At 49.3% G+C, this 15,751-nt stretch overlaps 1 protein-coding gene across 4 annotated transcripts; it reads left to right on the forward strand.

The window, feature by feature from the left end:
- The first annotated feature begins 1,740 nt into the window (after window positions 1-1,740).
- LSM14B (LSM family member 14B) lies at window positions 1,741-14,256 on the forward strand. Of its 4 annotated transcripts, none has more exons than XM_030503215.1 (10): window positions 1,741-2,147; window positions 6,582-6,745; window positions 7,097-7,232; window positions 7,688-7,804; window positions 9,583-9,753; window positions 9,873-9,953; window positions 10,996-11,157; window positions 11,327-11,480; window positions 12,408-12,585; window positions 12,954-14,256. In XM_030503215.1, exons 1-9 carry the CDS (start codon window positions 1,835-1,837, stop codon window positions 12,577-12,579), a joined length of 1,470 nt encoding a protein of 489 aa, XP_030359075.1. In that variant the 5' UTR covers window positions 1,741-1,834; the 3' UTR covers window positions 12,580-12,585; window positions 12,954-14,256. The 4 variants fall into 4 exon arrangements, with proteins under 4 accessions (XP_030359075.1, XP_030359076.1, XP_030359077.1 ...); XM_030503216.1 differs by having other exon boundaries at window positions 13,628-14,256; XM_030503217.1 differs by having other exon boundaries at window positions 9,876-9,953.
- Window positions 14,257-15,751: the final 1,495 nt, after the last annotated feature.

A 15,751-nucleotide genomic window follows, 5' to 3' on the forward strand; every position in this document is an offset into this window, starting at 1 on the left:
AAATACCTAAAAAGATTTACTTTAAGGGATGACCTTCTTATTCAGAAATACTGTTTTCCCAATTAATGCATATGAAATAATTTACCCTGGGGTTTTTTAGCAGCTCCCTCCATGTTAGAACGATGAAAATTTAACAAGAGAAAGACTGCACACATGTGTCTGTAAGAGCAAGAAGGAAGGACTCTTCCCTGCTCAGACAGGGAGATCTGCTCCCTGGGCTGTGTAAACAGCATAAAGGGTAGCACCATGAAATGATTAAGGTCACAGGGCGGACAGCTTGGGGCATTTGGAAAACAGGTCTCTGAGTAACGGTGTGCAAGGAAGCAGGTTGTTATGACATGAGGATAAACCTGTGGACTGCATACGACCAGGTCGCTGCTATATCACTGATGGACGACGTGCAATGAAGGCGCACGCAGCTCAGCGAACCTCTTCACACTCAGACAATGGCTCCTGCTGCATTGTCTCCAGCTGCTGGGTTTGAATGTTACTGATTATTGTCACACAAATTAGTGAGATTTGCACACTCTGACCTGCTGCCCTGTATGGAGCTGCCTCACCCTCATCCACCCTCACGCTGGTTCCTGGCTTCATCTCCCGCCACTCTGCCTGCCAGACACTACCGGTTGTGTCTCATTGACCCGCAGATGGCTTCGGAGCCGCAGAAATCCCAAGGGACGCTGCACTGAGCGCCTCGTCCTCCAGCTGCGGCCTAGCATTGTGGTGCCTCTGCCAGGCTGTCACTCGCCGCCATCAGCGCACCGGGCACATCCCGCCTCGCCCGCTGAACAAAGGCACGGTGTGCGCCTCACGGTGTGCGCCTCACGGTGTGTGCCCTGACGTGCACCGAGGGCTCTTCCAGCACCAAACCAAGGCTCCTCCACCGAGGGAGGAGAAGGGGCTCGGGGACTGCCATCCCTATTCCTCCTCAGAGCGCTGCTGCGGCGTGAGGCAGCGGGAAGCCTCAGAGCGGGGCTGGTGGGCGGCGGCGTGAGGTGAGGGGGGAACAGCTCCCGTCAGAGCCCGGCTCGGCGGGGGGAGGGAAGGCGATCCCCCTCCTCTTATCTTCCCTTCCGCGGTGTGTGACTAAAGCTCCGCCGCACGGGTGAGAGCGGGCAGCGACACGGGGCTGCGGCAGGAGCAGGGGCTGCGGCCGGGGCAGGAGCAGGAGCTGGAGCAGGCGCTGGGGCAGGGGAAGGAGAAGGGGCAGGAGCAGGCACTGGGGCAGGGGCAGGAGCTGGGACAGGGGCTGAGGCAGGAGCGGGGGCAGGTCTGGGGCAGGGGCTGGAGCAGGGGCAGAGGCAGGGGGCTGGGGCGGCGGCAGGAGCTGGAGAAGGGGCAGGGGCTGGAGCTGGGGCAGGAGCAGCGGCTGGGGCAGGGGCTGGGGCAGGGGCTAGAGCAGGGGCAGGATCAGGGGCAGAGGCAGGGGGAGGAGCGGGGGCAGGAGCTGGGGCCGGGGCAGGAGCAGGGGCAGGAGCAGGGGCAGGAGCAGGGGCCGGGGCTGGAGCTGGGGCAGAGTCTGGGGCAGGAGCAGGGGGCAGGAGCAGGGGGCAGGAGCAGGGGGCAGGAGCAGGGGGCAGGGGGCAGGGGGCAGGGGCAGGGGTCGGAGCAGAGCACGACCCGCCCCGGCCATGCCCTCTGCCGCTCCGCTCAGCCGCCGCAGCGCGGGAAGCGCGCTCGCTCCCGCCTCTCCCCTCCCCTCCCCTCCTGGCCCCGCCCCTCCCGCGGCGCACGTGGCACCCTCGCCTGTGACGGTCACGTGACGCGGGTTTCCCTCCCCTCCCCTCCTGACCCCGTCTCCCGTCTGGTCAATAGCAGGCGGTGGCGGCGGCGCATGCGCAGCAGGGCCGCAGCACGCCCCGGCTCTGCCCCCTCCGCAGCCCGTCTCCCTCCGCCCTACATAAGGCGGCGCGGCGGGGTCCCGGCTGCCCACGGTGCGCGGCGGCTCCGCGCGGCCTCCTCCCGCCTCATACACACCCCCCACCCCGGTCCTGGCTCTGGTCCCGGCCGCGCCGCCGCCGCCACCATGAGCTCGGGGACGCCGTACATCGGCAGTAAGATCAGCCTGATCTCCAAGGCGCAGATCCGCTATGAGGGCATCCTCTACACCATCGACACCGAGAACTCCACCGTGGCGCTGGCCAAGGGTGAGGCGGCGAGGGAGGGGGCGCGCTGAAGGGGGGTGCGGGCAGGCCTAGGCTGGCTCTGCTGCCGCCGCGGCCCGCTGAGGGGACGCGGGGAGCCCCCCCCTTCCCCTTCGCCTTGCTTGCTGTCTCCGTGCCCTGAACAATGAGCCTGGCCTGAGCGAGCGGCGGCTGGAGCCCGCTCGCATTGAGAGGCTGCGGCGGGGCCCGTGGCTCATCCGCGCTTGCGGCCCGAGCTTAGGGGGTGGTGGGGCCGGAGCCCCGCGCTTTCGGCGCTGCTGGCTTTCCGTGAGTCAGCATCTGCGAGGCCGCTCCGCGATGCGGGGCCGGGCTCGGGCTGTGGCGGGGGCTCGCTGTGCCTCGCAGGGCCCGGGGTGCTGCGGGGCTCTCGGTTGTCACGGGCAGTTAGCAGCCCCCTGATGAAGAAGGGCTGCCAGCGACGCTGGCTCCTCTTGCTATTGTCAGGGCCAGGAGGGTGATGGTCTCGGTTTAGCTCCCCTTCCCTGTCTGTACGTGGATGCCCGGCAGTGTGCCGGTGCTCGGCTCCAGCAGGGCCCCAGCGCTGGGGGAAGACAGAGTTGCTGTCGATGTGCTTTTGTTCCTTTCGGGATCAATAACTGGACTCTGCTCCGGTGAAGAGGCCGAGAGCTGGTGTGCAGAGCTCTGTGGGCATCCGCACGTGGGTCTGGCTCTTCCTACCCTGCAGGCTGCTCATCAGAGCTCTACATCTTGTTTCCCTATAGAAATGGTGATCCTTATCTTCTGCTTAAATGGTGTCATTTGGATTCAGTTGTCACCTGTGTTGAGAACTGCTATATTTACTCTCAGGAAAACCTGCCCTATCTTGTTTAGTCTCTCAGATAAGATCTTATTTCTGCACTGCTTTTAATGTCCAGCTTGGCTACTCCAGCTAATAATGTTCATCAGCGTTCTCCCTGTGTTTTATTCTTCTCTGTTCTGCAAAGTTCACACCTTCGTCATTGCCTTCAGCAACCCATCAGGATTGTCCACAAACAAAGAAAGCATCTTTGTTTTGAAAGACTATCTGTTGTCAGCAGACATTGACTTGCCTGATGCTCAGCTATCCTCAAGGCAGCCTGTGCCGTAGTATTTATTCAGTATAATGACATTTATGTGATGCAGGACATTATCTGACACCTATTAGTGTATATTCTCAAGTTAAAAATGTGAGGTTTAACAAATTCCCTTCTTTTCTAAGGGCATAGCTGTTTATTTAACTGTACAAACAGAGCTATTTATGTTAGCGTTCCACTCAGAGCAAGTGGGAAGTTGCAATTCCTCTACTCTATGTGCAAGGAGGTCTTCACCTTTACCCAGCAGCAAGTAGAAATGGTTTCTTGCATAGTTTCAGCTCTTGCTACTTCAGAGCTTGAGTGGTGTGTTTCAAAGGCAAATGTGATTTAAGTACATGCTCTGTGTAAGATTTCTGCTAGTTTTTGTGTTTATTGCTCTGTTAGCGTTCAGTTTGGATGAACTGGAGTGCCTAAGAAGTAGTTACAAACAGATGCAGAATACATTGTTTTCCTCACTTAAAGTGCTGCTCTAAACTTCACAGTACAAACACTGCTTTTCACTTTAGCTCAGAGGGTTTTTTAATTTTGATTAATGGTCAGAATTAGGAACAGTGTTGAAGGTGGTGACAGCAAGATTAACTCTGTGCTTAGGGGGGGACAGTGGTTTAACACACTTGATCTCTGAAGGATTAGAAGAACCATGGATTGCTGACATGCAGTTGAAGTTGTCCAGATAGCTAGTAAATTATTATTAAGCCCTAGTTGCAACTGTTTAAGGCTCAGACAACTACATTGTGTAATGTCAGTGCTATTCTCTTCACTTCTATCATCCAAGTGATACAAAGTAAAAATTAGGTTGAAAGAGACATCAGGAAGGAGTCTGGTTCAGCCTTTTGCTAGAAGCAGGGCTAACTTCAGTTGATTTGTGTTTGGTTTCTGTTAAATCTCAACACATGCACAATGTCTTAAACACTGGAGAAGGAGATTCCATGTGCTTAATTAAGCACTGCAAGAAATGTGTGTCTTGTGAAATGCTGAACTTAAATTGCAAACAAAGGAGGTCTAAGCCCATTACTGTCCTATTGGCAGTGAACACCAGAAACTTCCTCCCCCTTCTGTAGAAGTCTGAAGAATCTAGAGCTTTTTGAGAAATAACCACGTAAGCTCTGCTTTCTAGATAGCCAGTTGCCTTTGTTATGCTTCCTGACCCTTCAGAGGTCTCCTCAACAGAGCCCTACACATGAGCACAAACTGTAGGATAAAACATGAGCTGCAGCGTGGTGTGGGATTGATTTCCTGCTCATCTGTAAACAATAGTGGCTGTAACTCTTCATGGGATACAGCCCTTCAGACCCCCACAGGAACTTAAAGCTCTACTTTGTGATGTGCCAGGAACAGTCAAACCCTTCAAATGCAGGGGCAGGCATGCTCAACTCCTCCAGCCATCTGAAATGCCCTCACTGTTGTTTTGCCTACAACAAGGACATAGTTATCCACCTTGTTAGTTAGAAACCTTGGAACCAGACAACTGAGAGGCTGCCTGGACAGCTTTGGGCTCTGCCAGTCGTGTATTTCTCTGTGTGGAAGCTGACAGGCTTATCCCAGTGCTCAGAGAAGATGTGGTGCTTCCCAAACTAGCCATGAGATTCTGCAGTAGTCCCTGCACAGCTTTAGTAGTCTTGCCATGAGCTGTATGCTGTAAGAATCTAATCTTGAGCAGTGGTGTCAGTGGTACGGTTCATGTTTAAAAGGCCACAGCATTGCTGTCAGTGTATAATCTGCTTTTGGTTGACTAGGTTACAGCTGTAATATGATCAAACAACAGCTGGAGATCTAAAATAACTTGGAGAGGTTCTATACCCTAGGAACCAAAGGAAGACAGTCATTCAGAGGAAGTGACTGACAGCTTGTCCTTGTACCAGTTACGATTCCCTTCCAGTTAGATATAAGCTGAGGTGCTAAACAGCATCAGCATGATAGGGACAAAGTTTAGCATTGATCTGCTGTCCCTGGAGCTTGCTGTTGCTTGGGAGCTCGCAGATATGTGGCACAGAGGTGAAGACTACTTGCAGCACTGACTGCTGCCTGGTGGGGATACAGCTTTTCATCTGAGAACAGGGCTCTTGATGAGTAGCCCTGACCACAACTGTTAACACTCCTAGTAAGTTAATAATGGTATAGTATACTGGGGGTGCTCAGCACAGGAACTGAGTGGATCCACTTTTTGTTGCCCTTTTTCTGGGGAGGCTGTGATGCCCCCTGTCCCCTTTAATATCCCAGTCCATGTGACAGGGCTGTCCCATGTCTGCAGTGGAAGCTGTGGCAGGCTGGCACATCAGACTGACATGGCAGGGGGCTGTGAAAGGTCTGTAATTGATAAAGGTACTGCAGGAATTGGGGCATGTCCTGGCAGAGAGGGTGAGCGCTGTGGTAACCTGGTAGAAGCAATTGATGCAACTCCAATACAGAATTCTTTTGTTGGCAGAAAACATACATCAAAACAATGTGCTGGTGCTTATCTGAACTGGCAAAGCCTCCTGAAGACAGAAGACAACTAGATTAGTAACCTTGAGCTTCTATAACTTGTGACTGAAATTTCAAGCTTCCATATGTCAGTGTCTCCTGTAACTGCTACCTGTTCTCCTGCACTAACAACCTAGTGAGTCTGACCTTTTTAATGGCTCAGATTAATTGAAGCTTCTACCTGGTAGCTGCCACACAGTCAATTGCAGCTTTTTTTCCCACTCTAATGTGTAGCATCACTGGTTAGTACCTGGTCAGGCATTCTGATAGCTGGGACTCAGTAAAGCCTTGGTAGGCACTGAGGGTTTAGATTTATCACTGAGCTTGCTTTGTAGTGGCTGTTGATCATAAAACCAGTGGCATGGGGTAGAGAGAGAATGTGAATAGGAAATTCTTGTTATTGATAAAACTCTATCACTGTCTGTATAATAAATATGTGAAACCAAAGGTGCAAATTTGAGCTCTAAAGCCCTTCAAGGTTTTTCCCCTCCTGCTTCAGGGGTCTCTCCCATGGTCTGTTGTAGTGGCAGTTGTCTGGGGCTGAATGCCTGCATGGGGCGGGTGCTGGGGAGGGCAGGGGAATGTGGAGTGCAGTGCTGTGGGGAAGCCCTCGGTTCTGGAGCAGGATACTTCACTCCAGTGGTCTCTGGTCTTTACCTTCAGAGCTTGGTGTAAACAAGGCTGTTTATACAGGCTGCTGGGAGAGTCGGTGTTTGAGGGAACAGATGTGTGTGATGAGGAGATTGGGGGTTCTGGAGGTAACCTTTTTGTTGTTGCAATTGGCAAATGTTACAAGAGTACTACTTAATTGTGTAAATCTTCACTTACACAATGCTGTGATGGTGATACTGGACTAACAGTGATCTTCTTACCGCTCAAGTGCGATCCTTCGGTACTGAAGACCGGCCCACAGACAGACCTGCTCCTCCCAGAGAAGAAATCTATGAATACATCATTTTTCGAGGCAGTGACATCAAAGACATCACTGTCTGTGAACCTCCAAAAGCTCAGCATACTCTGCCACAAGATCCTGCCATTGTTCAAGTAAGTTAGCTGAAGTGTTGATAGAAAGTTGTGATAAAACGTTGGTGCTGAAGGACTGGATTTTGGTATAAACTGATTAAAAATGAAGGCCAGTAAGTGTCTCCAGGAATCTTCAGATTGTTTGAAGCACCCTGAATTTCACTGTAATGTTTAAAATAGCAGCAGCATTAAAGACTTCAGTCAACAAAAGGCAGAGCTAGCTGAGAATGCAGAAAAATCATAAAGAGGTAAACTAACGCTTCTCAGTATTTACTTAAGCTTTAGTAATGCTGTGTGCAAAGTAGAGAATCACTGCCAAAGCAAGTTGACTTCTGGACACTGTAAATGGAAATGTACTTTGTCTTGTTACAGTCTTCACTGGGCTCTGCCTCTACATCATCCTTTCAGCCACATGTGCCTTACAGCCCGTTTAGAGGTATGCCACCTTACAGCCAGCTTGCAGCCAGCTCTTTACTTAGCCAGCAGTATGCAGCTTCATTAGGTTTAGGTAAGTAAAAACTTTACTTACTAGAATAAAGGTCTGATCCTTGTGTGCAGCTACTGTGAAACTAAATAAAACTAATCCAAACTTCGTGCCAAGTGTTAGGCTGTAACCAGCAGTGAATAAGTAGTTAACTTTGTGCAATGATCTTCCTGCATGGAGGCCTGCGTTTCACTTACACCTGCATGTACAAACACACACACAAGAAACAAACTAAATAGCTCAACTTTCTGTGGGTAACGTGAACACCTAACAGTTGAGGCCAGCTCATTTCTAACCTACCATACCTTTCATATCCATCACATGTGAAAAGAACTTGAATTCCCAGAGAGGACTGTAAATAAGCCACTCTAATGCTGTTCTAGAGATTCTTGTATCTCTTTCCAAGTCCTTCGGATGTTTCACTACCTGGTATCTTATCCATGTATCTTTGCTTTCTCTTCTTCCCTCTATCTCTTTAGAGAAATTGGTAAGCCCTCCAGCATCAGCAGCTGCTTCCAGTCCTAGTTCTTCTCCGTCTCCACAACCTGTCTCAGAGCCTGACATGTCTTCAGAGCCCCATCAGCTCTCTTCCAAGGGTAACAGCAGTTTGAGGACTCCAAATATTTGGAAGAACTGCATGGCACTTGCAAACACTCTGTTCTTGTTAACCCCTCCTAGAATGATAGTGTTTGTGTGGGTAATGCTAGCGGAACTAGTTTGTTCTCAGCTTTTTTTTGCCTTTCATTACGTGAAGTATTCCTCCTGTCCAGGAGTATCAATTAGACAGGAGAAAGTACAGGACAGTGGATCCTCTTGTGTAAGTATGAGGAGGGGGCTGAGGTTCAGGGATGTTAATATGCTGCATCCTACTCAGGAACATGTGTAACCCTAGGGATTGGGTGAGGAATTGCCCTTTGCTTAGAAGACAAACACTGCTGAAGTTGTGGGTGGCCTTTCTGTTTGAGACCTAGGTTAATAGAAGGTTCAGGAGTATTGCTGTAGTTGATGAAACATCAGGATAGATTTCATGCATGGTGGGGCATTGTACCTTATCAAGACTCCTGATTAGCAAAGCATGACTAACAGTAAGCAGTTTGAGTTGTGGTAAGGCTGAGATAACAGTTCTGGGTGCTTGCTTCTATGTATGAGAACATAAAGGAAGTTGAGTAGAGATACTAGACTGACCATCCTCAGAGCAGAGAGACCAGGTGCAGCCTGCATTTAAACATGGTAATGAGTTTCATCTGTTTTTAACTCAAGCATGTATGCTCGTGTTGGCATGGAACTGTTTTTGCTTCCTCCCTGGTTTTGCTCATCTCTCTGTACATCCTTCCTCAGTATTCTGGCTAAGCTTTGAAACTTTCTCATGTTAAACTTGCACAGCAGCTTTCTCCTCTTGAATAATCCTTAGGACATGCCTGTCTTCCTTGCAAGTTTTCCAGATGTACATTAACTGGGAACCTGCATGATGTTAACTGCTGGGTATATCTCATGAGGACTCGAGTGACCCAGCAGTGTCAGTGGCTTGGTTTGTGTGTACTCCTCAGCTTTTCACTTTTCTTGCTTTAAGTATAATTCAGAGTTCGCTTCCAAACAGCTCTTATGCATAACTACATAAACCTGTAGTATTTCAGAACTTCTAATTAAACCTAGACTGCAGTGTTTCTTCTGAGTACTGAAGACTGTCACTTTTTAATATAATTGGTGTAAGGTATACCAAACCATGAAAAGTATTTACATGTTTTGTAGTGTGAATAAATAAGCCTGGATGGAAGAGCAACAGAAGTCTTGGTAACACTTTGGCCTTGACCAAGAAGGAATTTAAAAGGGTAACTTTGAGATCCTGGTCTGGTTTCAGGTTTTCTTTGTCTGAAAGCTAACAATAAGCAATGAAGTTGAAGAACTTCTAAAAGCAGCTTCCAAAATGGGATATAGTTGAGGTGGTTGAGCTTTTGCTGCAAAACTTTCTTGACAAAGCAGAGCAGCTTTCTTGAGCAGTTTCAAAACGGTGCATTTTTTGCCAAGATTTAAAGTATTGTGTAAAGTAAAATCCTACATAACCAAAGATACACCTAGGAATTAGATTTTGGTATAAATTGTCAAGGAGACTGACCTGGCTTGCTTGTCTAATGCTCGTCTAACTTTGCTGAAGAAATAAATTGGTAGATTTCCTGGTTTTTAAGGCTCTGGATTGAGAGCCACAACTTGTAGTGCCTTCCCTAGTGTATATGCCACTTAAACATAGCATGTAATGATGAACACTCGAGGCTTTGAGTAAGTCTTGACAAAACTGTTTCTCCGTAGCAGTGGGTAGGGTTTGAAGAAGCGTTGGCACGTGCTCTGAGAGGCACTTGGTCACTGGGATCTTTTCCAGGTGCTGGTTTTCCTTCTGTTCACCCGGTCCGCAAGAGCCCCATGGTGGAACAGGCTGTTCAGACCGGGCCGGTTGACAACATGAATTCACAAAAGCCACCCCCAGTGAAAGTAAATCCCGGGGTTCAGCGCAACGGGCGGCAGGTTCCACAGGGCAGCAGTAAGGCCAATGGTACGTACCCACCGCTGCTTCCTTCTGGTGCTGTTCTCAAACAGCCTCCAAAGGTGCAGGACTGAACAGTTTGGGGGTTGTTCTTGTGTTCCTTCATTGAGTTTATCCTTCTTGTTCAGTAGATACAGTTCAGGCAGCACCTGTGCAAACCCAAGGACAGGTGAATGATGAGAACAGAAGACCTCAAAGGAGAAGATCGGGTAGGTTAACCTGGCACTGAACAGTTGCGTTGGCCTCTGAAGGCAAGTATGGTGAGCTTCAGTCGAGGGTTATTGGGCAGAAGATTGAGAGCAAAGCAAAGCTTGATAAGACCTTGGGCATCCAGAGGCGCTTCCCTAACAAAATAGGTTCTGGAGTCACAGAGGTTCAGAACATTCCAGGGGCAGAATCTAGTGTCTTTCCAGAAATTTGAAGGTACATTATAAAACCTGATGCTACAAGTTGGCAGCAACAACTGGATCTCTCTGAATCCCGAAGTGTTTTTACTGGGAAGGGGCAGCCTGTTTGAGACTTTCCAGAGCTGTTGGAAGTGAGAGGAACTACGGAGCCCTTGCTTCCATCAAGGCTGCAGTTTAAGCACGGGTCAAAAGAAAGTGGAATTGAGTTCAAATAGATATTTCTGCCCAAGCAATGTGAGGAAAATAAAGGGGGGGGGGAGGTGGAAGGCAGAAAACAAAACTTCAGGCTGAGGTCTTCAAATTAGTTTGCCCAAGGGCAGTGGTGTAGAAAGGGGTTGTAGCTTTTCCAGGAAGGAGTTGATGGTCTCAGCTGGAAACCACCAACTCTACAGAGCACAAGCTCCCTTTGTGGGTAGGTGAGTCTTGGGTGGATTTTCCAAAACCAGTGACCTGCTCCTCTTTGCCATCGTGACAGGTTTGTAGAGTACTGACAGTGCCCTGCTTGCAGATGAGTAGCAGGCAGGAAGGGCAGTTTTCCCTCCTTCCCTCAGCTTTTCTTGGTAGAGTGTTTGTTCTTATTTCCCCTCCTCACACTGGAAGGAGAATTGGGTATGTTCTGTCTTACCATTAAGACTGACATCCAGGAATGCTTTTCGGACAGTTAAAGTTTTGCTGTAATGTGTCTCCTACAGCCAAGTTGAGAAGTTGCTTTCAAAGAGGTGTGGCCTAACCACAGGACTGGAAGCCAGAAACTCCTGAGTTCTAACCCAGGTTTCCTCTGGTCTTGAGCAAGTCATTTAACCTCCCTGTGCATTACCCAGTGTTTAAACTCTCCTGCTTTCAGGAAACAGGAGAACCAGAAACCGTTCTAGAGGACAAAACAGACCAACTACTGTGAAGGAAAATACAATAAAGTTTGAAGGTGACTTTGACTTTGAAAGTGCAAATGCACAATTCAACAGAGAGGAACTTGATAAAGAATTCAAGAAGAAACTGAACTTTAAAGGTTTGTGACTTCATTAAATATGAATTGCTGAGCTAGTAGTAAACACTGCATAGACAAACTCGTGCTGAGAAACTGCATGGTTACATCTGAAATGTTGTTTGAGGGAGCAAGAGAACAGATGGCTCTTCAGTATGCACCAAGGAAGTGTAATACCCTGCTTTATCTTCAGATGACAAAGCAGAGACGGGGGAAGAAAAAGGGGACCCTGGAGTGGCAACTCAAAACAATGATGGCAGTGCAGAGGAGGACCTTCTGGGACCCAACTGCTACTATGATAAATCCAAGTCTTTCTTTGACAACATTTCCTCAGAACTGAAGTCTAGGTGAGTGTTCCCTAAAAGGCTGCTGGGTTTTAAACCTATTTATGTCTACAATTCTATGCCTAAATCTATGTCACTTGGTTTAACTCTTTAAGAAGTGTAGAATGCAAGGAAATGAGCAAAACAGTCTTCAGAAGGGAGTACTGCTGTGCATTTTGTGGCTTACAAGTGACAGTAACCAAGCTTCATGCTGTGGGATCAAACAAAAAGCAATGATTTCAACTGATACACTTGCCTAAACTCCGATACAGGAATTTTCAGTTCTGTTTCCCAGTTCTGCCTTTGAACCTGTTGGTTTTTAAACAAATTTCTTATCTCTGTTGTGGGAGGAGGTGTCAGGGTCATGCTGTGCTGGAGATGGAGCAGCTTGCAGACAGGAGCTGAGCCTGGAGCTGGGGCAGGGAGGAGGTCAGGTCTGTCTGTGGAGATGCATTAAGTTAGATGTTGGGGATATTAAAAGAAAGCTTCGTCTTTGGCTGCTGATGTTATCACTTGCCTGGTGAAGTCAGGCATCCCTGTGGTGGCAGGATGTGGAATTCCCTTGGTAAGGCTTGGCAAAGCTGCCTTCTGAGTGTGTGCTCTAAGGTGTTGAGGGCAGGGTGGCCTCTGCTGAGGTAGAAACACACCAGTGCTATGGGAGTGCCTCAGTAGCCGTCAGCTGAAATGCTGGAAATCATGTTCAACCCTTTCCTAGGCCCATCTGTAGTTTTCCAGTAGGAAAGGGGCTTACAAAAGCCAATAGCTGTCACCTTCAAATCCATGCTTTGCGGAGGAATCGAGTTAGTGTGTGTATGTTAATGGGGGGGTGTGTGTATGTTGGGGAGTATGGTTCTTGTTGCAGTTCAGTTGAGCAAAACGGGGTGTGAGAGGCTTCCTGCTGGGTTGTGGCTGTTCGCTGTCAGTGTCAGAGCTGACCACGGTGGGGTTCAGTTCCAGGCGCACCACGTGGGCTGAGGAGAGGAAGCTCAACACAGAGACGTTCGGAGTGTCCGGCCGGTTCCTCCGTGGCCGCAGCTTTCGCGGTGGGTTCCGAGGTGGAAGGGGCAGCGGCGCCGCGAGGCGGAACCAACCCACTCACAGAGCTGGTACCGGCAGAGTGTAACTTGAGGCAAGTTCTTTAGCAAGATTAAAACTGTGTCTGAGCCAGGTTTGTCTCTTATTCCTTGTCTGAACTGTCTGTGCAACCTCTTTTTGCTCTCCAGCCTCACAGATACGCCAAGAGTTGTTCCTTATTGTATCTGATTGATCCCTCTAAGTGGTAGAAGGAAATAGGAGTGGTTTCAGTGTGTTATTTATCATGTTGAATGTGCTGTTGGCTTCTTGGACTGGCCTTCTGTCTGGGGAAGCAAGAGCTGCTTGTTTGAGCAGAGCCTTTGTAGCCGAGCATTTCAGTTGAAACACAGGAGTGAACTTTGCTGTCTCCTGGGAGCAGATCCCCACGGAATCAAATCTAATCCTACCCTTTTTCCTGAATAGGTTCTAACATCTCCCCTGAGAGGATGAAAGTGTATATAGAAAGAAACCAACCAACTGCTGCACTAATGTGGGAAAATGGTTCATATTGTTTACTGTCTCAGCTCAAGTGACAGAACTTCATGTACTACTGCTTATATTCTGGACTTATTTTGGACCAGCAACTGTCAGCTGGAATATTCTTTAGAAGAGGGAATGTGTTCAGGGGTACCTTCTTCAGGGTGTCTTTTTTTTTTGTGTATTTTTTTTTTTAAGTGCAGACTAACTTACATGGTTCTTCTTTCTGGGTCTCTCAAAGGCTGCTATAGTCTAAGCTGAAAGTCAGACTCCTTTTCTGAACCCTGAAGAAGAGAAATCATGCTATTTTAACATGGAACCAAAGTTCACTTGAAATAAACCAGCTATAATTTCTTTGTTCTGAGTAACCAAATGGATTCTTTGGTGCTGCTGGTCTCACTGGTCTCAGCAGCAGGTGTGAAGCAGCACTTGGTATCTGGCAGGATGGATTCCTGGTGCTGAGGAGTTGTGTATATTGTCACTTGGGAATACTGGATTGTTGATCATGTAGTAGTGTAAATGACTGTACAACTGTTTGGCTGGTACTAGTGTGGAGGTACTACAGGTTTACACAGAGCCGTGGCTCTCCCTTGAGCTCAAGGGCACCGTGTGTTCCTCAGGCTCGGAGCTCCTTGCAGTGTGTGTGTTGTGTCCTGGTGGGACGTGTCTCTCCTGCGCTCAGCACGAGGAGGTTTTGGCAGTGTCTGACTGTCTGGGATGGAATCCGAAGCTCCGACTTCTTGCCTCCGTTTGTACCTTGCTCCTGGGTAGTACCGAACCCGAACAGTTCTCTGTACACTCGTAGGCTGTGGTGGAACACTATGGAATGTTTTCATTAAACTGGGGATGGGAGTCCATATCGTGAAGCTTAACCGATGGGCATGTTTAATTTGTTTCCTCTGTACCCCCCCTACTGTAAATAGTTTAGTTGGGTTTTTTCTCTTTTTGTTTTTAACAAGCTGTATGTGGGGAAGGGTTTGGGAGGGGGGAACCTTTGTTTGCATGAATAAGTGGGTTAAATTGCTGTAGGCATGTGTCCCTTTTCAGTTGGTAGGGAATTCTGTTGGAAAAGCACCTTGATGACTGAACCCCTTACGTAGCTAGAGTTTTAGTTACGCGCTGACCTAGGTTACTGTAAAAGCTTGGATTTATTTTTGTAGGACTTTATTGCTAAGGATTAGAACATAGCAGTGGGGCTGCTCTTTGGAGTAATGTAAATTGTAATTATAATAAACATGTAAATGTTTCATGTTTCCCTCCCGCTTTGTTCTGGATGTAGCCGGGTACCATCGATCCATACAGCTCAGTCCTTGCAGGGCTCAAACCCGAGTTGGAGAGGATGGTGCTGCAGAGCTCTGTGCAGCCTTACACAGCCTTTAGACAGGGCTTAAAACCCTAAATCCAGGCACAGCCCCCTGATCCCTGCTCCCTTCTGTTCCACTCCTGTTGAGTATCCCCCAGCAGTGTTGTGTTGCCCACACATTGTCCTGGCCCTGGGGCTGGTGGGGCTCAGCTGGGGCTTGTTTTGGGTGGCAGCACTGCTGGTCAGTGGCCATGGATGGGTTCAGTGGCTGGGCTTGTACCAGCACAACAGGGCTGTGCCTGAGCAGCTGCCCTGGAAGCTGCTCTGAGCCTCCTCTTTCTCTTCTGTGAGGTTAAGTGTAAGGGTGGAGCTGGACTGACAGAAGCAACTGGCTTGTCTGAGGTGGCTGTGGCAAAATGAAATCCATGTAGTGAGGCCCTTTACTTGTTTTCAAGGCAGTTGTTCCCCTTGTTTCTACGGCACAGGAGAGACAGGCACTGTTTCTGATGCTGTGGAAGCTGCTGTGGCTGTGTCCAAGCTGGGCTGTACCTGGGTCACTGGTGCACAGGAGCAGTGAGGGGACTTGTGGCTGTAGCTCAGCCCTTCTGCTCCCATGACTGGGAGCCCTTCTCCACTGGGAATGCTGCTGGTGGCCCCAGGGCTCTGCTGCAGCACTGCAGCCTCCAAGCACATTCCCCAGAATTCCTGGCTGGAGGCTGGTGAATGGGACAAGGCTGTATTCCACCAGCTTGCTCTCTGTAGCTGATGCCTAATGCTTTCCCCAGCAGCTCCTGCCCTGCAGGGCTTTGGAGCATGGGGCAGGTGGCCCCTGGTCACCCAATTACCAGGACAGGGACTGTGCCCAGAAACAGAGTGAAATCCAGCTCCTGGGGTGGGGGGTACAGTACAGAGGCAGCAAGGTGAGGGCAAATACAAGAGCAGGAGCAGAGCTTTATGGCTCAACAGTGGTGTACATTGTGGTTGTATTTAGCTTTGGGAAGCCACCAGTCTGTCACTCCCCAGTGGGCAACTGCACCAGCAACCCCTCATTGTGAACCAGAGGAGTCAGGCAGCCAATACCAGGTCCTGCCCCATGCTGTGCAGATGGACCTGTGCAGCCAGTCCTTATGCTGACCCCTCAAAACATGATCCCATTGCCCCTGTGCTGCCCTCCAGAGCTAAACCACCACCACCCCCTGGCACAGGGCTTATGGCCAGAGCCTCACTATTTATATCTGAAGATGCTTTAGGGGGGAAAAAATGCAGAATTCCATATTCGTTCTGTTCTGCTGAGGCTTTAACCCAACCCTTGAGACAGCCACTGACAGCTGGGATGGGGCAGGGAACCACCATTAACAGAGTGAAGTGTCCCAGGAAAAAACTGCAACCGAAGGCTCTGTCCTTTAATGGGTCACTGGTGCTGGGCTGCAGCCACCAACCG

The sequence above is a fragment of the Strigops habroptila genome, chromosome 13, assembly GCF_004027225.2.
Source record: "Strigops habroptila isolate Jane chromosome 13, bStrHab1.2.pri, whole genome shotgun sequence".
Taxonomy (NCBI): domain Eukaryota; kingdom Metazoa; phylum Chordata; class Aves; order Psittaciformes; family Psittacidae; genus Strigops; species Strigops habroptila.

Excerpts from the sequence above, each read along its gene's own strand:
- LSM14B (XM_030503215.1), top strand. The coding sequence starts at position 1,835 with ATGCGCAGCAGGGCCGCAGCACGCCCCGGCTCTGCCCCCTCCGCAGCC. Across the intron at positions 2,148-6,581 it reads CACCGTGGCGCTGGCCAAGG|TGCGATCCTTCGGTACTGAA; the intron begins GTGAGGCGGCGA and ends TTACCGCTCAAG. Across the intron at positions 9,754-9,872 it reads GGGCAGCAGTAAGGCCAATG|TAGATACAGTTCAGGCAGCA; the intron begins GTACGTACCCAC and ends CTTCTTGTTCAG.